General features: G+C 41.1%; 1 protein-coding gene across 1 annotated transcript; it reads right to left on the reverse strand.

Moving 5' to 3' along the window:
- Positions 1-1,094: 1,094 nt before the first annotated feature.
- EEF1G (eukaryotic translation elongation factor 1 gamma) lies at positions 1,095-24,824 on the reverse strand. Its single transcript, XM_060757872.2, has 10 exons — positions 24,717-24,824; positions 20,977-21,135; positions 20,791-20,854; positions 20,524-20,666; positions 18,006-18,149; positions 15,226-15,355; positions 12,691-12,877; positions 5,967-6,139; positions 5,565-5,689; positions 1,095-1,411 (listed from the first exon to the last, which is right to left on the reverse strand). Exons 1-10 carry the CDS (start codon positions 24,729-24,731, stop codon positions 1,253-1,255), a joined length of 1,299 nt encoding a protein of 432 aa, XP_060613855.2. The 5' UTR covers positions 24,732-24,824; the 3' UTR covers positions 1,095-1,252.
- Positions 24,825-25,339: the final 515 nt, after the last annotated feature.

Genomic DNA, 25,339 nt, shown 5'->3' on the forward strand with positions numbered 1-25,339 from the left:
GAAGACCGAGTAACATTTCAGAAAGATGGAGTAAACTTTCAGAAAGAAGGCCAAGTAAACTGTCAGAAAGAAGACCGAGTAACCTTTCAGAAAGATGGAGTAAACTGTCAGAAAGAAGGCCGAGTAAACTTTCAGAAAGAAGGTCGAGTAACCTTTTAGAAAGACAGAGTAAACTTTCAGAAAGACTGAGTAAACTTTCAGAAAGAAAACTGAGTAAACAGTAATAAAGAAGATCAAATAAACTTTCAGAAAGACCGAGTAAACAGTCAGAGAGAAGACCAAGTAAACAGTCAGAAAGAACACTGAGTAAACAGTCAGAGAGAAGACCGAGTAAACAGTCAGAGAGAAGGCCGAGTAAACTTTCAGAAAGAAGGTCGAGTAAACTTTCAGAAAGAAGGTCGAGTAACCTTTCAGAAAGATGGAGTAACCTTTCAGAAAGACGACTAAGTAAACAGTCAGAAAGAAGACCGAATAACTTTCAGAAAGAAGGTCGAGTAAACTTTCAGAAAGATGGAGCAACCTTTCAGAAAGACGACTAAGTAAACAGTCAGAAAGAAGACCGAATAACTTTCAGAAAGACAGAGTAAACAGTCAGAGAGAAGACTGAGTAAAGTCAGAAAGAAGACCGAGTAAACTTTCAGAAAGAAAACCAAGTAAACTTTCAGAAAGACAGAGTAAACAGTCAGAGAAGACCGAGTAACCTTTCAGAAAGATGGAGTAAACTGTCAGAAAGAAGGCAGAGTAAACTTTCAGAAAGAAGGTCGAGTAACCTTTCAGAAAGACGACTGAGTAAACTTTCAGAAAGAAGACCGAGTAAACTTTCAGAAAGAAGACCGAGTAAACTTTCAGAAAGAAGATAGAGTAAACAGTCAGAAAGACAGAGTAAATTCTCAGAAAACAAGAGTGCAGAAATGATAGAAAAGACAGAGTAAATTGCCAAGACTGGACAGAATGAGTAAATGAGAAACTGTTACAGAAAGCAGGAGTAATTCCGGATGTTTTCTCCACGTTGCCGTATCCCAGCCTCCTCAGCGCCACCCTCCTTCCCGTTAGAGGGGGCCTCCGCTGGCTAGGAAATCAAGACAAGGGGGTGCTCATAGCACACTCGGGTTTCTTTATTCATGCCTGACGACCGTCACAATCTCTCTCCTCCTCTCGGGGTTTCTACTACTGGCGGAGGGCGCGGGAAACGCCCCCGCCGCATTGAGGTCCATGTTTGGGGGAGCGTTTGGGGCCGCCCCCGGGAGCGGCATCACTTGAAGATCTTGCCCTGGTTGACGGACTTGCCCACGTGCTTGAACTCCCCTTCCCACAGGAAGTACTCCTTCACCAGCGTCTTGCACTCGGCGCTCTCCGGGTCCAGCTTCCTCCAAGTGTAGGATTCGTAGTCCACCTGCCAGTCGGGGCTCAGCTGCAGGAGATACACACAGACAGAGGACCCAAGGGTTACAAGAGGAGGGCTTCTCATCCCTTATCCCAGATGGATGGAAGTTCATGCTATCAGTAGCGATGGCAGACACTCTGGCTTTACGGGGTACTGGATGGTCCTCTCATAGCAACTCTTTAGATCAGTGGTTCTCAACCTTCCTAATGCCGTGACCCCTTAATACAGTTCCTCATGTTGTGGTGACCCCCCAAAATAGAATTATTTTCGTTGCTACTTCATAACTGTAATTTTACTACTGTTATGAATAGTAATGTAAGTATCTGATATGCAGGGTGTATTTTCATTCACTGGACCAAATTTGGCACAAATACCCAATACGCCCAAATTGGGGTTGGGGGGAATTGCTTCTGTCATTTGAGAGTTTTAGTTGCTGGGATTCATAGTTCGCCTACAATCAAATTGCATTCTGAACTCCGCCAACAATGGAATTGAACTGATCTTGGTACACGAAACTCCCATGACCAACAGAAAATTCTGAAAGGGTTTGGTGGGCAATGATCTTGAATTTTGGAGTTGTAGTTCACCTACATCCAGAGAGCACTGTGGACTCAAACAATGATGGATCAGGACCAAACTTAGCACGAATACCTAATATGCCAAAATAAGAACACTAGTGGAGTTTGGGGAAAATAGACCTTCACATTTGGGAGTTGTAGTTGCTGGGATTTATAGTTCACCTACAATCACAGAGCATTCTGAACTCCACCAATGATAGAATTGGGCCAAACTTCCCATAAGAGAACACCTATGACCAAAAGAAAATACTATGTTTTCTGATGGTCTTCAGTGACCCCTCTGAAACCCCCTCATGACCCCTCCAGGGGTCCCGACCCCCAGGTTGAGAAACACTGCCTTATCCCAACTAAACATGGCTCCCCAAGCCAAAACCGGACATATTTTGTTGACGTGGGATCACCAAGTAGCAGTATACCCTGAAGCCAGCGTTCTGCATTGTTATGGTTAATAAATAAACTACAAGAGAGGAGATTCCATCTGAATATGAGGAAGAACTTCCTGACTGTGAGAGCCGTTCAGCAGTGGAACTCTCTGCCCCGGAGTGTGGTGGAGGCTCCTTCTTTGGAAGCTTTTAAGCAGAGGCTGGATGGCCATCTGTCAGGGGTGATTTGAATGCAATATTCCTGCTTCTGGGCAGAATGGGGTTGGACTGGATGGCCCAGGAGGTCTCTTCCAACTCTTTGATTCTATGACTCTATGATTCTATTACTTTATTATATTAGTATTACCATATTATATTATTAATATTACATTATTTATTTATTTACGGCATTTATACGCCGCCCTTCTCGGGGACTCAGAGAAGCTTACAAGATATATATACATACAATATATTATATTATTAGCATAGTACAATATCAGTATTAAATATTACTATATTGTACTAGACCATTATATTTTAATATTCGTAATATTACATGCAATATAAATATATTATTATAATATTATTATTATTACATTGCATTACTTATTTTAACATAATAATATATTGTACTATACCATTATATTTTAGTATTAGTAATGTTACATGCAATATAAATATATAATTATAATATATTATTATTAGTATTATAATGCATTACTTATTTTAATATAATAATATAATATATTGTACTATACCATTATATTTTAGTATTAGTAATATTACATGCAATATAAATATATAATTATAATATATTATTATTAGTATTATATTGCATTACTTATTTTAATATAATAATATAATATATTGTACTATACCATATTTTAATATTAGTAATGTTACATGCAATATAAATATATAATTATATTATTATTATTATTATTACATTGCATTACTTATTTTAACATAATATAATAATATATTGTACCATACCATTGTATTGTAATATTAGTAATATTACATGCAATATAAATATATAATTATAATATATTATTATTAGTATTACATTGCATTACTTATTTTAATATAATAATATGTTATACCATACCATTATATTTTAATATTGGTAATATTACATGCTATAAAATATATAATTATAATATTATTATTATTACATTGCATTACTTATTTTAATATAATACTATATTGTACTATACCATACTTTAATATTAGTAATATTACATGCAATATAAATATGTAATTATAATACATTATGATTATATTGCATCCTACTTATTTTAATATAATAATGTAATGCAATATAATACTACTAATAATATATTATAATTATATATTTATATTACATGTAATACTACATGTACATGTACATATTTATATTACATGTAATACTACATGTACATTGATTTGATTTGATACCATTATATTTTAATATTAGTAATATTAGTGTAATATAAATATATAATTATAATATATTATGATTATATTGCATTATTTATATAATATAATATATTGTACTATACCATTATATTTTAGTATTAGTAATATTACATGCAATATAAATATATAATTATATTATTATTATTACATTGCATTACTTATTTTAATATAATAATATAATAATATACCATACCATTATATTTTAATATTAGTAATATTACATGCTATATATATATATATATATATAATATCATATTAGTATTATATTGCATTACTATTATGTACTGTGTTGCTATTGTTATTATTATTATTACAATATGTTCAAGGCTTTCATGGCCAGAAGCACTAGGTTGCTGTGAGATTTCCGGGCTGTCTGGCCCTGCTCCAGAAGCATTCTCTCCTGACATTTCTCCCACATCTATGCAGGTACCCTCAGAGGTTGTTGGAAAAGAGGCAAGTGGGGTTGAGATATCTGTGGAATGATGCCCAGGGTGGGAGAAAGAACTCTTGTCTGTTGGGGCAAGTATGAATGTTGCCATTGGCCACCCTGATTAGCACTGAATGGCTTTGCAGCTTCAAAGCCTGGCTGCTTCCTGCCTGGGGGAATCCTATATATATATCTGTGGAAAGATGTCCAGGGTGGGAGAAAGAACTCTTGTCTGTTGGGGCAAGTATGAATGTTGCCATTGGCCAGCTTGATTAGCACTGAATGGCCTTGCAGCTTCAAAGCCTGGGGGAATCCTATATATATATATCTGTGGAATGATGTCCAGGGTTGGAGAAAGAACTCTTGTCTGTTGGGGCAAGTATGAATGTTGCCATTGGCCAGCTTGATTAGCACTGAATGGCCTTGCAGCTTCAAAGCCTGGCTGCTTCCTGCCTGGGGGAATCCTATATATATCTCTGTGGAAAGATGTCCAGGGTGGGAGAAAGAACTCTTGTCTGTTGGGGCAAGTATGAACGTTGCCACTGGCCACCTTGATTAGCACTGAATGGCCTTGCTGCTTCAAAGCCTGGCTGCTTCCTGCCCGGGGGGGGGGGGGGGGGGAATCCTTTGTCAGGAGGTGTTAGCTGGCCCTGATTTAATATTATTATAATATAATAATATGATTATTATATTAGTATTATATTATAATAATATAATAAGTATTATATTATAATAATTAGTGAAGGTCACAATTGGCCAGATTGTTTAGTACTGAATAGCTTCGCAGCTTCAAAGCCTGGCTGCTTCCTGCCTGGGGGGGGGGAATCCTTTGTCAGGAGGTGTTAGCTGGCCCCGATTTAATATTATTATAATATAATAATATATTTTTTGTATTAGTATTATATTATAATAATATAATAAGTATTATATTATAATAATTAGTGAATGTCACAATTGGCCAGATTGTTTAGTACTGAATGGCCTCGCAGCTTCAAAGCCTGGCTGCTTCCTGCTTCCTGCCTGGGGGGGGGAATCCTTTGTCAGGAGGTGTTAGCTGGCCCTGATTTAATATTATAATAATATAATATGATTATTCTATTAGTATTATATTATAATAATATAATAAGTATTATTTTATAATAATTATTATATTATTCGTATTATATTGCATTACTTATTTTAATATAATAATTTTTGTTTCTTGTCTAGAATTCCCATGTTTTGTGAGTGTTTCGTTGTGAGTCCATCCGATGGGTACAATATTTTTACTCGAGGGTTTGCGCTACCGTCGTATCTATCGTTCCCTGGACTGGAAAGCAATGGCAAAAATATTCCGGAGCCTGGGAAAGACTCACCGGGAAAGCCAGCTCCTGCCCGCGGAAGACCCACACGCCCGAAATGCTGCTGTCGTTGTTGGCGCCGAAGAGGATGACGGAGGCGAAGGCGTTCTTGCGCAGCTTGTCCAGGCGCTGGAACATGCCTGGCGGAGGGGAGCAAAGAGACGTTACTCCGAGCCTTGACCAACTTGGGCTCTCCGGGCGTTTTGGACTTCGACTCCCACAATTCCTAACAGCCGGTAGGCTGTTAGGAATTGTGGGAGTCGAAGTCCAAAACGCCCGGAGAGCCCAAGTTGGTCTCGAACGAGGAACTAAGGCAGTAGCCCCTACCACTAGCTATATACACTATGGGGCAAGTGGGCGGGGCTAACACCTAAGATTCGCAGTTGACCACGATGGGGAAACCGAGGCGCAACTCACCGGTGATGAGGTTGCAGCTCATGAAGGTCTGGGCCAGCTCCTCGGGGAAGCGGTACTCGGCGTACCAGATGGACCAGCCCTCCTTGTCAAAGTGCTCCCAGAAGTGGGGCAGGGCCACTGTCAGGGTGTCCTCGTTGGAGTACTTGCGCTTGAACTCGTCCATGACGAAGGGGCTGCAGGGGGGAGGGAGAGAGCGCACCGCCAAGGGGCAAAGCATCACACGGGGAACTCTCCGATGCAGCCGGATGCATTTCCCCACCTGTGCACCCACATTTCGGGTGCAACGCTCCAAATCGTGGAGTTGGAAGCCATCCCGCCCAACCCCATTGCTGCCAGGTAGGACGACCCCATCGAAGCCCTCCCGACAGATGGCCATCCAGCCTCTGCTCAACAACCAACATCAACATAATTATTATCATAATTATTCATAAAGATGGACGAGACTCCAAGGGCCATCCAGACCAACCCCATTTCTGCCAGGTGGGGCGATCCCATCAAAGCCCTCCCGACAGATGGCCATCCAGCCTCTGCTCAACAACCACCATCAACATAATTATTATCATAATTATTCATAAAGATGGACGAGACTCCAAGGGCCATCCAGACCAACCCCGTTTCTGCCAGGTGGGAAGCCCCCATCGAAGCCCTCCCGACAGATGGCCATCCAGCCTCTGCTTAGAAACCACCATCAACATAATTATTGTCATTATTATTCATAAAGATGGACGAGACTCCAAGGGCCATCCAGACCAACCCCGTTTCTGCCAGGTGGGAAGCCCCCATCGAAGCCCTCCCGACAGATGGCCATCCAGCCTCTGCTTAGAAACCACCATCAACATAATTATTGTCATTATTATTCATAAAGATGGACGAGATTCCAAGGGTCATCCAGACCAACCCCGTTTCTGCCAGGTGGGAAGCCCCCATCGAAGCCCTCCCGACAGATGGCCATCCAGCCTCTGCTTAGAAACCACCATCAACATAATTATTGTCATTATTATTCATAAAGATGGACGAGACTCCAAGGGCCATCCAGACCAACCCCGTTTCTGCCAGGTGGGAAGCCCCCATCGAAGCCCTCCCGACAGATGGCCATCCAGCCTCTGCTTAGAAACCACCATCAACATCTATGTCCATCTCTATGATTGAATAATAATGATGATAATAATCTATTATTATTATCATTATTATTCAATTATACAGATGGACGAGACCCCAAGGGCCATCCAGACCAACCCCATTTCTGCCAGGTGGGAAGACCCTATCAAAGCCCTCCCGGCAGATGGCCATCCAGCCTCTGCTTATAAACCACCATCAGCATAGATTATTATTATTATCATTATTATTCAATCATACAGATGGACAAGACCCGAAGGGCCATCCAGTCCAACCCCATTTCTGCCAGGTGGGACAACCCCATCGAAGCCCTCCCGACAGATGGCCATCCAGCCTCTGCTTATAAACCACCATCTGCATAGATGATTATTATCATTATTATCAAATCATACAGATGGACGAGACCTCAAGGGCCATCCCGCCCAACCTCATTTCTGCCAAATGGGATGACCCCATCAAAGCCCTCCTGACAGATGGCCACCTGGCCTCTGCTTAGAAACTGCCGGGGAAGCAGACACCATCTTCATAGACTATTATTGAGTCATCAGAGTTGGAAGAGAAGAAAGAGAAAGAAAGAGAAGGAAAGAAAGGAAGGTAGAGAAGGAAGGAAGGAGAGAGAAAATTAAAAAAGTGAAAGAAGGAAGGAAAGAGAGGGAAGGAAGGAGAGAAGGAATGAAAGAGAAAAAGAGGGAGGGAAGGAAAGAAAGAAAGAAAGAAAGGTAGAGAAGAAAGAATAGAAGGAAATAAAAAGTGAAAGAAGGAAGGAAAGAGAGGGAAGGAAACAAAGAAGAAAGAGAGAAAGAGGGAAGGAAGGAAAGAAAGAAAAGTAGAGAAGGAAGGAGAGAAGGAAGTAAAAAAGTGAAAGAAGGAAGGAAAGAGAGAGAGAAGGAAGGAGAGAAGGAAGAAAGAGGGAAAAGGGAGAGAAGGAAAGAAAGGTAGAGAGGAAAGGAAGGAGAGAAGGAAATAAAAAAGAAGGAAGGAAGGAGAGAAGGAATGAAAGAGAAAAAGAGGGAGGGAAAGAAAGAAAGGTAGAGAAGAAAGAATAGAAGGAAATAAAAAAGTGAAAGAAGGAAGGAAAGAGAGGGAAGGAAGGAAAGAAGAAAGAGAGAAAGAGGGAAGGAAGGAAAGAAAGAAAAGTAGAGAAGGAAGGAGAGAAGGAAATAAAAAAGTGAAAGAAGGAAGGAAAGAGAGAGAGAAGGAAGGAGAGAAGGAAGAAAGAGGGAAAAGGGGAGGGAAAGAAGGTAGAGAAGAAAGGAAGGAGAGAAGGAAGTAAAAAAGTGAAAGAAGGAAAGGAAAGAGAGAGAGAAGGAAGGAGAGAAGGAAGAAAGAGAAAGAGAGGGAGGGAAAGAAGGTAGAGAAGAAAGGAAGGAGAGAAGGAAATAAAAAAGTGAAAGAAGGAAGGAAAGAGAGAGAGAAGGAAGGAGAGAAGGAAGAAAGAGGGAAAGAGGGAGGGAAGGAAAGAAAGAAAGGTAGAGAAGAAAGGAAGGAGAAAAGGAAATAAAAAAGTGAAAGAAGGAAGGAAAGAGAGGGAAGGAAGGAGAGAAGGAATGAAAGAGAAAAAGAGGGAGGGAAGGAAGGAAGGAAGGAACCAAAGAGCAAAGGAAGAGAAGGAAGAAAGAAGAAGGGAAAGAAAAAGAGGGAAGGAAGGAGAGAAAGGAAGGAGAGAAAGAGGGAGGGTTGGCCACAGCAACGCATGGCGGGTACAGCTAGTAATAATAATAAGTGGATAATAATCATTTTCTGGAGGCTTTTGGCCATCTGTTGGGAGGGCTTTGATTGCATCACGGGGGCAATAATGGTGCGGCCCCTAAAGTTCAGAGGGACAAGAGTCGCTCCCTTTGGCCCCAGCCGAAGAGGAATGTGGGCTCGGTCTCAGACTGGAAGGCAGCACAAAAGGCACGTGGCAGGGCGGAGGTGGCCCAACCCACACAGCGTTCGGCTGCCTCCTAGCGGACGCTCCTTTGTAAACATTGTGTAATTCCTAGTGTTACGCAAACCTAATCACAGAATCATAGTCGGAAGAGACCCCAAAGGCCATCCAGTCCACCCCCCGACTCGCCAGTCAGGAAGACACAATCAAAGAACTCCCAATAACGTTACATATATTACTCTTTCCTTCCTCCCTTTTTTTTCCTTCCCTTTCTCTCCTTCCTTCTATGCCTCTTTCCCTCCTTCCTTTGCTTCCATCCTTCCCTCCCTCTTTCTCCCTTCTCTACCTCTTTCCCTCCTTCCTTCACCTCCTTTTTCCTTCTCCCCTTCCTTTCTTCTCTACCTCTTTCTTTCCTTCCCCTTTTACTTTTCCTCTTTCTCGTTCCTTCTCTACCTCTTTCCTTCCTTCCTTTGCTTTTTGCTTCCATCCTTCAGTCTTTCCTTCCCTCCCTCTTTCTCCCTTCTCTACCTTTCTCTCCTTCCTTCGCTTCCTCTTTCCTTCGTTTCCTTTTTTTCTTTCCTTCTCTCTTTCTTCTCCACCTTTTTATTTCCTTCCCCCTTTTTCTTTTCCTCTTTCTCGTTCCTTCTCTCTCTTTCCTTCCTTCCTTCACTTTTTGCTTCCATCCTTTCTTCTGTCTTTCCTTCCCTCCCTCTTTCTCTACCTCTTTCTCTCCTTCCTTCGCTTCCTCTTTCCTTCATTTCTTTTTCCTTCTCCCCTTCCTTTCTTCTCTACCTCTTTCTTTCCTTCCCCTTTTACTTTTCCTCTTTCTCGTTCCTTCTCTACCTCTTTCCTTCCTTCCTTTGCTTTTTGCTTCCATCCTTCCTTCTGTCTTTCCTTTCCTCCCTTTCTTCCTTCTCTACCTCTATCTCTCCTTCCTTCGCTTCCTCTTTCTTTCCTTCATTTCCTTTTTTCTTTCCTTCTCTCTTCCTTCTCTACCTCTTTCTTTCCTTCCCCCTTTTTCTTTTCCTCTTTCTCGTCCCTTCTCTACCTCTTTCTTTCCTTTGCTTTTTGCTTCCATCCTTCCTTCTGTCTTTCCTTCCCTCTTTCTCCTTTTCCTTTGCTCCCTCTTTCCTTTCCTTCCTTCCTTTTTTTCTTTCCTTCTCTCCTTCCTTCTTTCTCTACCCCTTTCTTTCCATCCCTTTTCTTTTCCTCTTTCTCTCCTTTCTTCCTTCTCTACCTCTTTCCTACCTTTCTCTTTCTTTCCTTCTTTCTTTCTCCCCTTCCTTCCCTTTTTTCCTGTATTGTCATTTAACTTTCTAGGATTTTTATGTCCTTTCCACTCTTTTTTTTGGAGGGGGGGTTATGAGTGATGGTCACTCGTTGGTCTGTTAGGGGTGTAGTGTCCAAATTTGGTGTCATTTTGTCCAGTGGTTTTTGAGTTATGTTAATCCTACAAATGAACATTACATTTTTATTTATATAGATCTTACATGATTAACACATGATTATTGTTATTATTTTATATTATTTTCACATTATTAGTATTTCATTACATTATTTTATTTTATTACATTATCATCGCATTACTTCATACTATTATTATTACAACATTATCACCTTTTTATTTATAAAGATAATATTACCAATATTATATGTATATACAATACTAGCCGTCCCCTGCCACGCGTTGCTGTGGCCCACTCTGGTGGTCATGAGGGTTCTGTGTGGGAGGTTTGGCCCAATTCTGTCGGTGGGGTTCAGAATGCTCTCTGATTGTAGGTGAACTACAAATCCCAGCAACTACAACTCCCAAATGTCAAGATTCTATTTCCCCCAAACTCCACCAATGTTCACATTTGGGCATATTGAGTATTCATGTAGAGTTTGGTCCAGATCCATCATTGTTTGAGTCCACAGTGCTCTCTGAATGTAGGTGAACTACAACTCCCAAACTCAAGGTCAATGCCCACCAAACCCTTCCAATGTGTTCTGTTGGTCAGGGACGTCCTGTATACCATGTATGGTTGAATTCCATCATTGGTGGAGTTCAAAATGATCTTTGATTGTAGGTGAACTATAAATCCCAGCAACTACAACTCCCAAATGTCAAGATTCTATTTTCCCCAAACTCCACCAATGTTCACATTTGGGCATATGGAGTATTCGTGTAGAGTTTGGCCCAGATCCATCATTGTTTGAGTCCACAGTGATCTCTGGATGTAGGTGAACTACAACTCCAAAACCAAAGGACACTGCCCACCAAAACCTTCCAGTATTTTCTGTTGGTCATGGGAGAACTGTGTGCCAAGTTTGGTTCAATTCCATCATTGGTGGGGTTCAGAATGCTCTTTGATTGTAGGTGAACTACAAATCCCAGCAACTACAACTCCCAAATGTCAAGATTCTATTTTCCCCAAACTCCACGAATGTTCACATTTGGGCATATTGAGTATTCTTGTAGAGTTTGGTCCAGATCCATCATTGTGTGAGTCCACAGTGATCTCTGGATGTAGGTGAACTACAACTCCAAAACCAAAGGACACTGCCCACCAAAACCTTCCAGTATTTTCTGTTGGTCATGGGAGAACTGTGTGCCAAGTTTGGTTCAATTCCATCGTTGGTGGGGTTCAGAATGCTCTTTGATTGTAGGTGAACTACAAATCCCAGCAACTACAACTCCCAAATGTCAAGATTCTATTTCCCCAAACTCCATCTATGTTCACATTTGGGCATATTGAGTATTCGTGTAGAGTTTGGTCCCAATCCATCATTGTTTGAGTCCACAGTGCTCTCTGGATGAAGGTGAACTACAAGTCCCAAAGTCAAGGTCAATGTCCACCAAACCCTTCCAGTGTGTTCTGTTGGTCATGGGAGAACTGTGTGCTAAGTTTGGCCCAGTGTCATCATTGGTGGAGTTCAGAATGCTCTTTGATTGTAGGTAAACTATAAATCCCAACAACGACAATTCCCAAAGGACAAAATCTATTTTTTTGAGTGGAGGACATAAATTGGACTGTTCGGTGTCTTGTGTCCAAATTTGGTGTCAATTCCCCCAGTGTTTTTTGAGTTCTGATGGTAGCACGAACTAACATTACATCTTTATTTATATATAGATTACATTGTACTATAATATTATACTGTCATATTACTAGTAATATCACATTTAATATAAAATATATAATTATAATATCATATTATTATTATTATTATTAGTAGTAGTAGTAGTAGTGTATTGTATTACATTATAATATTATCAATATTATATGTATATACAATATATTCTATTATATAAGGCCTAGTGAAGATCCCAAAGTGTTCCAATGAGTAAAGGGAGACCCTGACTTCCAATGTGTTTCCTTTGAAAGAGAATCAAAAGAAGAGCAGATCGAGGCCTCTTGAGGCGCCAACATAAACACTTAAAGTTAACCTTAAAAAATGTGGCAATAGACACTGAGAACTGGGAAGCCCTGGCTCTTAAGCACTCCAACTGGAAGTCAGCTGTGACCAGCAGTGCTGCGGAATTCGAAAAGGAATGAATTGAACACGAAAGGGAGAAACGTGCCAAGACGAAGGCGTTTCAAACCGTCTTCCACCTGGAAAACAATGTCCTCACTGTGGAAGAACATGCGGGTCAAGAATAGGGCCCCATAGTCACCTACGGACCCACAGACAGGACATAATACTCTGGACAATGAGGGATTGCCTAAGTAAGGAAATCAAAGTCAGGCGGGTGCTTACCTCTTGGGCAGGTGTGCAAAGGGGTCTTTGGACTTGGGCTCGGCAGCCAAGGCCTGCTCACACTCATCCAGCTCTTCCTCGGGCTCCGCCTTCTTCTCCTCTTTCTTCTCGGCCTTCTTCTCCTCTTTGGCCTGCTTCTCCTTCTTGGGCGCCTCTTTCTTCGGCTGGGTTTCGGCAAACTTCTTGGCTGCAAAGGCAAAAGCCCAAGTTTTGCTTACACGACATGGAGCCAAATGCAGAACAGAGTTATTTTAGGTAAAGGTTTCCCCTTGACACTAAGTCTAGTTGAGCTATTAACCTCAGCAGACTGAAAGCCAAAACCAAGGTCACAACAACATCTGTTATAGAACTCCAATATGCCGATGACAACACAGTCTCTGTGCATTCAGAAGACCAACAATGTTTGTTATGGAACTCCAAAATGCCAATGACAACATAATCTGTGCACATTCAGAGGACCTACAATGTTTGTTATGGAACTCCAGTATGCAGATGATAACGTCATCTGTGCACATCCAGAGGAAGACCTACAATGTCTGTTATAGAACTCCAATATGCAGATGATAACGTAGTCTGTGCACATTCAGAGGAAGACCTACAATGTCTGTTATGGAACGCCAATGAAAGTCAATATGGAACGCCAATATGGAACGCCAATGAAAGCCAAAACCAAGGTCACAACATCTGTTACATAACTCCAATATGTCGATGACAACATAGTCTATACACATTCAGCCAATATGGAAAGCCAATATGGAACGCCAATGAAAGCCAAAACCAAGGTCACAACATCTGTTACATAACTCCAATATGTCGATGACAACATAGTCTGTGCGCATTCAGAAGGTCTACAATGTCTGTTATGGAACTCCAATATGCCGATGATAACGTAGTCTGTGCGCTTTCAGAAGAAGACCTACAAGGTCTGTTATGGGCCTCCAATATGCCAATGATAATGTAGTCTGTGCGCATTCAGAAGACCTACAATGTCTGTTATGGAACTCCAATATGCCAATGATAAAGAAGTCTGTGCGCATTCAGAAGACCTACAATGCCTGTTATGGAACTCCAATATGCCGATGACAACGAAGTCTGTGCGCATTCAGAAGAAGACCTACGATGTCTGTTATGGAACTCCAATATGCCAATGACAACACAATCTGTGCGCATTCAGAAGACCTACAATGTCTGTTATGGAATACCAATATGCTGATAACATAGTCTGTGCGCATTCACAAGAAGACCTACAATGTCTGTTATGGAACTCCAGTATGCAGATGATAACGTCATCTGTGCACATCCAGAGGAAGACCTACAATGTCTGTTATAGAACTCCAATATGCAGATGATAACGTAGTCTGTGCACATTCAGAGGAAGACCTACAATGTCTGTTATGGAACGCCAATATGCCAATGAAAGCCAAAACCAAGGTCACAACATCTGTTACATAACTCCAATATGTCGATGACAACATAGTCTGTGCGCATTCAGAAGGTCTACAATGTCTGTTATGGAACTCCAATATGCCGATGATAACGTAGTCTGTGCGCTTTCAGAAGAAGACCTACAAGGTCTGTTATGGGCCTCCAATATGCCAATGATAATGTAGTAACAGACATACAATGTCTGTTTTAGAACTCCAATATGCCGATGATAACATAGTCTATACACATTCAGAAGAAGATTTACAGTGTCTGCTATGGAACTCCAATATGGCAATGATAATGTAGTCTGTGCGCATTCAGAAGACCTACAATGTCTGTTATGGAACTCCAATATGCCAATGATAAAGAAGTCTATGCGCATTCAGAAGACCTACAATGCCTGTTATGGAACTCCAATATGCCGATGACAACGAAGTCTGTGCGCATTCAGAAGAAGACCTACGATGTCTGTTATGGAACTCCAATATGCCAATGACAACACAATCTGTGCGCATTCAGAAGACCTACAATGTCTGTTATGGAATACCAATATGCTGATAACATAGTCTGTGCGCATTCACAAGAAGACCTACAATGTCTGTTATGGAACTCCAATATGCCAATAACAACAGAGTCTGTGCGCTTTTCCAAGAATGGAAAACGGAATGTTGGCGGGTAGGAAAAGAGATTGAAAGATGGGCTTAAAGCCAACCTTAAAAACTGTGACAGAGACACCGAGAACTGGGAAGCCCTGGCTGTTGAGCGCTCTAGCTGGAGGTCAGCTGTGACCAGCAGTGCTGTGGAATTCGGAGAGGCACGAATGGAGGGTGATAGGGAGGAATGTGCTAAGAGGAAGAAGGCGCCTCAAGCCAAGCCTGACCGGGACTGCCTTCCACCTGGAAAACAATGTCCTCACTGCGGAAGAACATGATGGTCAAGAATAGGGCTCCACAGCCACCTACGGACCCACTGTCAAGACACCGCTCTTGGAGGGCCATCATCCTCAGGCTATGAGGGATTGCCTAATATGGGACTGTGAAAAGTTACAATTTTAAAAATCAAAATATAAATAAACGCAGATCCCGGAGGTCTTCTTTGTAGCCCTCTTACCGTCAAACTGGGCCATTTTCTCGCAGAGCTTCACTTCTCCCAGGACTGCCTTGAATTGCGGCTGGTTGATGCAGGTCACAAACCAGCGGTTCACATTCCCATAAGACTGGCGGAAGGATGGCTCCAGAACCTGAGGACAATTGGGGGGGGGGGGGGGGGGCATTAGGAAACGTCAGGCAAATCAAAGTAGGCAATTTTTTTGAATTCTTCTTTGGTGATTTCTCCCCTTTTCCACTTCTTGTGTATGTCTCTTTGGAGTCTCAGCCCATTTAGAAGTTCTTTAGACATCCATTCTGGCTTCTTTGCACTTGTCTGATTTTTTTCTCTTCATTGCCATTGTTTCCAATTGCGCCTTGAGTAATTCCCATCCATGCATAACTCCCTTGTCTTTTAGACCTGCAATTAATGATACAGCACTGCACTTTCATCCCATCCTTTGTTCCTTGGCTACAATTTGCACTATCCCATTCCCTTGTCTGGTTTACAGTCTGGCCATGTCTTATATACTCAAGTATAAGCCGACCCGAATATAATCCGAGGCCCCTAATTCTACTGCCAAAAAATGGGAAAACTTATTGACTCGAGTATAAGTCGAGGGTGGGAAATGCAGCCGCTACTGGTAATACAAAATAAATATAGATACCAATAAAATTACATTGAGAAAACAGTAGGTTAAATGTTTTTCAATGTTTACATAAAACTGTAATTTAAAATAAGACTGACCAACTTTGATTAAACCATTATTCTAACCTTTTCCAGTGTCAATGTGCTTACTTATCCTTCCAATAATAATAAAGAAAGTAAAATAATAAATGTAATAACAATAATAATAAAGTAAAATAATAAATGTAATAATAATAATAAAGTAAAATAATAAATGTAATAATAATAATAAAGTAAAATAATAAATGTAATAATAATAATAAAGTAAAATAATAAATGTAATAATAATAATAATAAAGTAAAATAATAAATGTAATAATAATAATAGAGTAAAATAAATGTAATAAAATAATGAAAGAGTAAAAGAATGCAAATGTAAATAAATGTAATAATAAATAAAAAGAGTAAAATAATGCAAATGTAAATAATAAATGTAATAATAATAATAACAAATAGAGTAAAATAATAAATGTAATAACAATAATAATAAAGTAAAATAATAAATGTAATAATAATAATAAATGGAGTAAAATAAATGTAATAAAATAATAAGAGTAAAAGAATGCAAATGTAATAACGCCAAAAATAGATAAATGTAAAATAATAAATGTAATAACAATAATACTAAAGCAAAATAATAAATGTAATAATAATAATAAATGGAGTAAAATAAATGTAATAAAATAATAGAGTAAAATAATGCAAATGTAATAATGCCAATAACAGAGTACAATAATAAATGTAATAACAATAATAATAAAGTAAAATTATAAATGTAATTATAATAATAATAGAGTAAAATAATGGAGATGTAATAACAATAATAATAAAGTAAAATTATAAATGTAATTATAATAATAATAGAGTAAAATAATGGAGATGTAATAATACCAATAAATAGAGTAAAATAATAAATGTAATTATAATAATAACAGAGTAAAATAAATGGGATAAAATAATAATGTAAATGTAATAATACCAATAATAGAGTAAAATAAGGCTGGGTTGCGGCCTTGCCGGAAGGCGGGACCAAGGCCCAGCCAAAGGAGCCTTCATGCGAGGAGAGCCCTCGGCTGGGTCGCAGCATTGGGGGCAGAGCCTAAGGAGGCGGCCTCGCGACCCCTCCGAAATGGCCCAACGACCCCCCTGGGGGTTGCGACCCTGGGGTTGAGAACCACTGATATAACCCTTTGGCCTTGAGGAGACTGAGATGGCCTGTCTCAGTCCTTCCATTGTGTATTGATAGTATAGAAACCAGCTCTTCCTCTTTTCTTTCTTTCTTTCCCATTTCTCCACAATGGGCCACAGCAACGCATGCCCGGGTACAGCTAGTCCAGGGGTTCTCAACCTTCCTAATGCCGTGACCCCTTAATACAGTCCCTCATGTTGTGGTGACCCCCAACCATAATATTGTTTTCGTTGCTACTTCGTAACAGTCATTTTACTACTGTTATCAATCATAATGTAAATATCTGATATGCAGGATGCATTTTCATTCACTGGACCAAACTTGGCACAAATACCCAAAACATCAAATGTGAATGCTAGTGGGGTTGGGGGAGGATTGATTTTGTAATTTGGGAGTTGTAGTTGCTGAGATTTATAGTTAACCTACAATCAAAGAGCATTCTGAACTCCACCAGCGATGGATTTGAACCAAACCTGGCTCCCATGACCAATGGAAAACACTGGAAGGGTTTGATGGGCATGGACCTTGAGTTTGGGAGTTGTAGTTCACCTATATCCAGGGAGCACTGTGGACTCATGCAATGATGGAACTGGACCAAACTTGGCACGAATCCTCAATATGCCCAAATGTGAACACTGGTGGAGTCTGGGAAAAATAGATCTTGACATTTGGGAGTTGTAGTTGCTGGGATTTCTAGTTCATTACAATCAAAGAGGATTTTGAACTCCACCAACGATAGAATTGGCTCCAACTTCCCACATGGAATCCCCATGACCATCAGAAAATACTGTTTTTTCTTATGATCTTTGGCGACCCCTCTGACACCCCCTCGCGACCCCCTCAGGGGTCCCGACCCCCAGGTTGAGAAACACTGAGCTAGTCTATAATAATTTTAATAATAATAATAGCAGCAGCCTCGGCCCCTCACCTGTTTGTAGAGCCAAAGGAGGGTGCAGACCACGGTGATGTCGGCCAAGGTGACCCGCTCGCCCACCAGGAACGTCCGGGTCTTGAGGTGGGAGTCCAGGAGGCTCAGGATCCGCTTCACTTCGTCCTTTGCACTCTCTGTGGCCTGTCAAGGGAGGACGACAAGGACTGGCAACACTTCATCAAATGCATCACATAACATTAAATCAAATCTCTCGTTACATCTAGGATAGACTACTGCAACGCACTCTATGTGGGGCTGCCTTTGAAGACTGCTCGGAAGCTTCGACTAGTCCAACGAGAGGCAGACAGATTACTAATCTGGGCGGCATACAGGGAGCACACAACTCCCATGTTATGCCAGCTCTACTGGCTAACTGTTTGCTTCTGGGCGCAATTCAAAGTGCTGGCTTTGGCCTAGAAAGCCCTAAACAGCCCCGGCCCAAATTACTTGTCCGAACGCATCTCCCCCTATGAACCATCGCGGAGATTAAGATCCTCCGGGGAGCCCCTGCTTTCCGTCCCACCATTCTCACAAGGACGAGAGACGGGGTCTTTTCGGTGATTGCTCCCCGGCGATGGAACTCCCTTCCTGGTGAGATCAGGTCGGCCCCCTCCCTCCTGTCCTTTAGAAGGATGGTCAAAACTTGGCTGTGGGACCAAGCTTTCAGGACAATAGGAAAGATGGCCAGGCAATTGGATTTGACACAAATGGCTAGGACGGTTTTAAATGGTGTATCTATATAAATAAAAATGTAATGTTCGTTTGTGGGATTAAGATAACTCAAAAACCACTGGACGAATGGACACCAAATTTGGACACAAGACACCTCTCAGGCCAACGAGTGACCATCACTCATCAAAACACTGAAAAACACAGCGGAAGGGACTTAAAAAGCCAAAAATTAAAAATTACATGACAATCCATGCACAAAACCACAAATATACACAAACACACATACACAAATAAATATACACACATATATGCATATATACACACACAAAACACAGAAAGGGGGAAGGAAGGAAGGAAGGAAGGAAGGAGAGAAAGGTAGAGAAGGAAGGAGAGAAGGAAATAAAAAAGTGAAAGAAGGAAGGAAAGAAGGAAGGAAAGAGAGAAAGAGGGAGCGAAGGAAGGAAGGAAAGAAACTGGTAGAGAAGGAAGAAAAAGGGAAAGAAGGAAAAGAAAAAGGGGGAAAGAAGGAAGGAAAGAGGGAAGGAAGGAGAGAAGGAAGGAAAGAGAGAAAGAGGGAGCGAAGGAAGGAAGGAAAGAGAGGATGGAACCAAAGAGCAAAGGAAGGGAGGAAAGAAACTGTTAGAGAAGGAAGGAAGAAAAAGGGAAAGAAGGAAAAGAAAAAGAGGGAAAGAAGGAGAGAAGGAAGAAAAGAGAAAGAGGGAGGGAGGGAAGGAAGGAAAGAGAGAAGGAAGGATGGAACCAAAGAGCAAAGGGAGGGAGGAAAGAAACTGGTAGAGAAGGAAGAAAGAAAAAGGGAAAGAAGAAGGAAAAGAAAAAGAGGGAAAGAAGGAAGGAAAGAGGGAAGGAAGGAAAGAGGGAAGAAAAGAGAGAAAGAGGGAGGGAGGGAAGGATGGAAGGAGAGAGAAAGAACGATGGAACCAAAGAGCAAAGGAAGGAAGGAAAGAAACTGGTAAAGAAGGAAGAAAGAAAAAGGGAAAGAAAAGAAAAAGAGGGAAGGAAGTAAAGAGGAAGGGAAGGAAGGAGAGAAGGAAATAAAAAAGTGAAAGAAGTAAGGAAAGAGGGAGAGAAGGGAGGAGAGAAGGAAATTAAAAAATGAAAGAAGGAAGGAAAGAGGGAGGGAAGGAAGGAAGGAAGGAAAGAGGGAAGGGAGGAGAGAAGGAAATAAAAAATGAAAGAAGGAAGGAAAGAGAGAGAGAAGGAAGGAAGGATACAGAGAGGGAAAGAAGGAGAGAAGGAAGAAAAGAGAGAAAGAGGGAGGGAGGGAAGGTGAGAAGAAAGGATGGAACCAAAGAGCAAAGGAAGGGAAGAAAGAAACTGGTAGAGAAGGAAGAAAAAGGGAAAGAAGAAGGAAAAGAAAAAGAGGGAAGGAAGTAAAGAGGGAGGGAAGGAAGGAGAGAAGGAAATAAAAAAGTGAAAGAAGGAAGGAAAGAGAGAATGAAGGAAGGAAGGAAAGAGAGAGGGAAGGAAGGAGAGAAGGAAGAAAAGAGAAAGAGGAAGGGAGGAAAGAAACTGGTAGAGAAGGAAAGAAGAAAAAGGGAAAGAAGGAGGAAAAGAAAAAGAGGGAAAGAAGGAAAGAGGGAGGGAGGGAAGGAAGGGAGAAGAAAATATCTGAGTGACCATCACTCATAAAAACACTGAGAAGCATAGTGGAAGAGAGTTTAAAAGTCAAAAAACAAAAATTAAAATACAACACATGCGCAAAACCACAAATACACACATATATATACACACAAAACACATATACACGGACCGGGCCACAGCAACGCGTGGCAGGGGATGGCTAGTTTGATATAAAGGCGATGGTGTATGGTGCGGACTTTACCTGCTTGTTGTAATGCATGATGCCCAAGGTTGGGAAGACCCAGGTACTGGCGGGAGGCACAATATCGCTGTCGGCAAAGCTCACCCACTGGAGGACCTGGGCGGCCGCCTCTTTGGTGGCTCCTCGCAGCTCTTCGTTGCTGACTGAAGGAATGAAGGAGACGGTCACCACAATAGGCCTTGCTTGGATTCCTGAGCTGAATTCCCACAAACTATAAATCCCCCTTTATGGAGGTAATGACAAAGACACATGGGGGAATACTGTTACCGTAGTGTGCAATGGCGTTGCTCTCAAACACGCAGAACCCATCGTCCCCTTCAAAAGCTGGGACCTACAAAGAAAGAGCTGTCGTAAGCCACCAAAGGGATGTAAACAATGACGCTAAGTCTCCCAGTGCTCCCAAGAATACGCTTCCCAGTCTTGACAGGTCCCAGCTCCATCCCAGAGACCCACCTTCCCAACTGGGAATTTCTTCAGGAACTCGGGGGTCTTGTTGGTCTGCCCGAAGTGGAACTGGGGCGGGCTGGAGAGGACCTTGATCTTGGCGCCGCTGTACTGGGCCGCAATGAGGACCTTGAAAGCCCGCCAGTTTTCGGGGTAAGTGTAGAGAGTCTGCAGAAGGATAATATTAATATTATTATTATTACTATTACTATTATTTTACTGACACCAAACCACAGTATGTCACAGCAAACGAGATCTATATGCTGGATTTCCTATCACAAAATCACAAGTCGAACACTTCCCAAGCATCTAGGACTGTGTGATGTATACATATTTATTATTATTATTATTATTATTATTATTATTATTATTATACCCCACTTATTCTCTTCACAAACAAGACCCAAAGAGGTTATGTATCTATTATTAGTATTATCATTTATTATTTATTATTTATTAATTTATTATTTATTATTATTATATTATATTATTATAAAGGAGAGAAAGAGGGATGAAAAGAAAAAGGGGGAGGAAAGAAAGAGGTAGAGAAGGATGGAAGAGAAGGTAAAAAAAAGGAAAGGAATGAAAGAGGTAGAGAAGTAAGAAAGGAGAGAAAGAGGAAGGGAAGGAAAAAAGAAAAGACAAGTATGGATAGAAGCAAAAAGCAAAGGAAGGAAGGAAAGAGGTAGAGAAGGAAGAAAGGAGAGAAAGAGGAATGAAAAGAAAAAGGGGAAAAGAAAGAGGTAGAGAAGGAAGGAAGAGAAGGTAAGAAAAAGGAAAGGAAGGAAAGAGGTAGAGAAGGAAGAAAGGAGAGAAAGGGGGAGGGAAGGAAAGAAGGAAAGACCAAAGTATGGATAGAAGCAAAAAGCTAAGGAATTTATTATTATTATTATTATATTATGTTTATACCCTGCTTATTCTCGCCACAAACAAGACCCAAATTGGCTACGCATCTATTATTAGTTTTAGTATGCATTATTATTACTATTATGTTTATACTCTGCTTATTCTCTCCCCAAACAAGACCCAAAGTGGCTATATATCTATTATTATGTTTATATCTATTATTAGTATTAATATGTATTATAATTATTATTGTTTATACTCTGCTTATTATCTCCACAAACAGTGGCTATGTATCTATTTTTAGTATTAGATGTATAATAGTAATAGCAATTATAATTATTATTGTTTATATTCTGCTTATTCTCTCCCCAAGGAAGACCCAAAGCAACTATGTATCTATATTAGTATGTATGTATTATTATGTTTGTACTCTGCTTATTCTCTCCCCAAGGAAGAACGAAAGTGCCTATGTATCTATTATTATTATTATTATACCTGCTTTTCTCTCCAGAAACAAGACTCAAAGTGGTTATGTATCTATTATTATTATGTTTATACCCTGCTTATTTTCTCTACAAAAAAGACCCAAAGTGCCTATGTATCTATTATTATTACTATTATTATTATTATTATTATTATTATACTCTGCTTATTCTCTCCACAAGCAAGACCCAAAGTGCCTATGTATCTATTATTATTATTATTTATCTATTGTTATTATTATTATTATGTTTATACGCTGCTTACTCTCCACAAACAAGACCCAAAGAGGCTATGTATCTATTATTATTATTATGATGTTTATATCTATAATTAGTATTAGTATTATTATTATGTTTATACTCTGCTTATTCTCTCCACAAACAAGACCCAAAGTGCCTATGTATTATTATTATTATGTATTATTATGTATATATTATTATTTTTATACTCTGCTTATTCTCACCACAAACAAAACCCAAAGTGCCTATATATCTATTATTATTATTATTATTATGTATATATTATTATTATTATTATTATTATTATGTTTATACTCTGCTTATTCTCTCCACAAACAAAACCCAAAGTGCCTATATATCTATTATTATTATGTATATATTATTATTATGTATTATTATGTATATATTATTATTATTATTATTATTATTATGTTTATACTCTGCTTATTCTCACCACAAACAAAACCCAAAGTGCCTATATATCTATTATTATTATGTATATATTATTATTATGTATTATTATGTATATATTATTATTATTATTATTATGTTTATACTCTGCTTATTCTCACCACAAACAAAACCCAAAGTGCCTATATATCTATTATTATTATGTATATATTATTATTATGTATTATTATGTATATATTATTATTATTATTATTATTATTATTATTATTATTATTATGTTTATACTCTGCTTATTCTCTCCACAAACAAGACCCAAAGTGCCTATGTATCTATTACTATTACTATTATTATTAGGGATGAGGGGAAGGACAAGAAAGACATGAAAAGGAGCAGAGGAACAGGATGATGGGCAATGTAGTCCCACAATGGCTAGCAATACAAAGTATTAGACAGCAAAAGGAACAGGATGATGGGCAATGCAGTCCCACAATGGCTAGCAATACAAAGTATTAGACAGCAAAAGAACAGGATGATGGGCAATGTAGTCCCACAATGGCTAGCAAGACAAAGTATTAGACAGCAAAGGAACAGGATGATGGGCACCAGATTGCCCCAAGGCTTCTCAGTCCCAGTTGTCACAACAGGCCAAAGAACAGCCTGCAAGCTTGGGCCCTCTGAGTGTTTGGGACTACAACTCCCATCATTCCTCGCAGCCTCAGGCCCCTTCCTTTTCCCCCTCAGCCGCTTAAGGAATGATGGGAGTTGTAGTCCCAAACACCAGGAGGGCCCAGGGGGGAAAGGAAAGGGCCTGACGCTGTGAGGGATGATGGGAGTTGTAGTCCCAAACACCTGGAGGGCCCAGGGGGGAAATGAAAGGGCCTGAGGCTGTGAGGAATGATGGGAGTTGTAGTCCCAAACACCAGGAGAGCCCAGGGGGGAAAGGAAGGGGCCTGAGGCTGTGAAGAATGATGGGAGTTGTAGTCCCAAACACCTGGAGGGCCCAGGGGGGAAAGGAAAGGGCCTGAGGCTGTGAGGAATGATGGGAGTTGTAGTCCCAAACACCTGGAGGGCCCAGGGGGAAAAGGAAAGGGCCTGAGGTTGTGAGGAATGATGGGAATTGTAGTCCCAAACACCTGGAGGGCCCAGGGGGGAAAGGAAAGGTCCTGAGGCTGTGAGGAATGATGGGAATTGTAGTCCCAAACACCTGGAGGGCCCAGGGGGGAAGGAAAGGGCCTGAGGTTGTGAGGAATGATGGGAATTGTAGTCCCAAACACCTGGAGGGCCCAGGGGGGAAGGAAAGGGCCTGAGGTTGTGAGGAATGATGGGAGTTGTAGTCCCAAACACCTGGAGGGCCCAGGGGGGAAAGGAAAGGTCCTGAGGCTGTGAGGAATGATGGGAATTGTAGTCCCAAACACCTGGAGGGCCCAGGGGGGAAAGGAAAGGTCCTGAGGCTGTGAGGAATGATGGGAGTTGTAGTCCCAAACACCAGGAGTGTCCAAGCTTGGGCCCAAGCCTGCTTCTAGACTCCCTCCACTCCACTGAGGCCTAAGAAGCCACTTCGACGTGGATAGAGTGACCCGACACTCCCCCCCGGAGGCCCTTCTCGCCCCCATTTCTCGCCCTTCATCCGCTTCCTCGCCCCCATATAGGCCCCAAAACCTCCGCCGGGGTCCCCTCTCCCCACTCGTCCCGCTTCGGGGCCCCTCCGTGGCTCCCCGGCCCCGATGGAAGCGGATGGAGGCCGGCTCCCCCTCCGGAAAGCGAGCTCACCCCGGCCGCCGCCATCTTCGCGAGGAGAGGAAAAGGAGGAGCGTCGCACGGCGCGGCCGTAAAGCGCAGCAGTGCGACATTCCCCGCCGGCCTCTTCTGTGACGTCACCAGAGAGAGAGAGGCGGGGCCTTGCGGAGGAGAAATGCCCAAGGAAACATAGAGCTAGCCAAAAAATAGTAGACAACCATCACCCTCAATCGGAGAGGGAGTTTCCGGGTTGCTCAGAAATTCTTTCCCAGAAACGCCCAAGGAAACATAGAGCTAGCCAAAAAATAGTAGACAACTATCACCCTCAATCGAAGAGGGAGTTTCCAGGTTGCGCAGAAGGAAATGCACAAGGAAACATAGAGCTAGCAAAAAAAGTAGTAAACAACCATTACTCTCAATTGGAGAGGGAGTTTCCAGGTTGCTCAGAAAGAAATGCCCAAGGAAACATAGAGCTAGCCAAAAATAGTAGACAACCATCACCCTCAATCAGAGAGGGAGTTTCCGGGTTGCTCAGAAAGAAATGCCCCAAGGAAACATAGAGCTAGCTAAAAAATAGTAGACAACCATCACCCTCAATCGGAGAGGGAGTTTCCGGGTTGCTTATAAATTATTTCGCAGAAATGCCCAAGGAAACA

The sequence above is a fragment of the Anolis sagrei genome, chromosome 12 (genome assembly GCF_037176765.1).
Source record: "Anolis sagrei isolate rAnoSag1 chromosome 12, rAnoSag1.mat, whole genome shotgun sequence".
Taxonomy (NCBI): Eukaryota; Metazoa; Chordata; class Lepidosauria; order Squamata; family Dactyloidae; genus Anolis; species Anolis sagrei.

Excerpts from the sequence above, each read along its gene's own strand:
- EEF1G (XM_060757872.2), bottom strand. Across the intron at positions 20,855-20,976 it reads AGAAATTCCCAGTTGGGAAG|GTCCCAGCTTTTGAAGGGGA; the intron begins GTGGGTCTCTGG and ends CTTTCTTTGTAG. Across the intron at positions 15,356-18,005 it reads TCCTTTGGCTCTACAAACAG|GTTCTGGAGCCATCCTTCCG; the intron begins GTGAGGGGCCGA and ends AATTGTCCTCAG.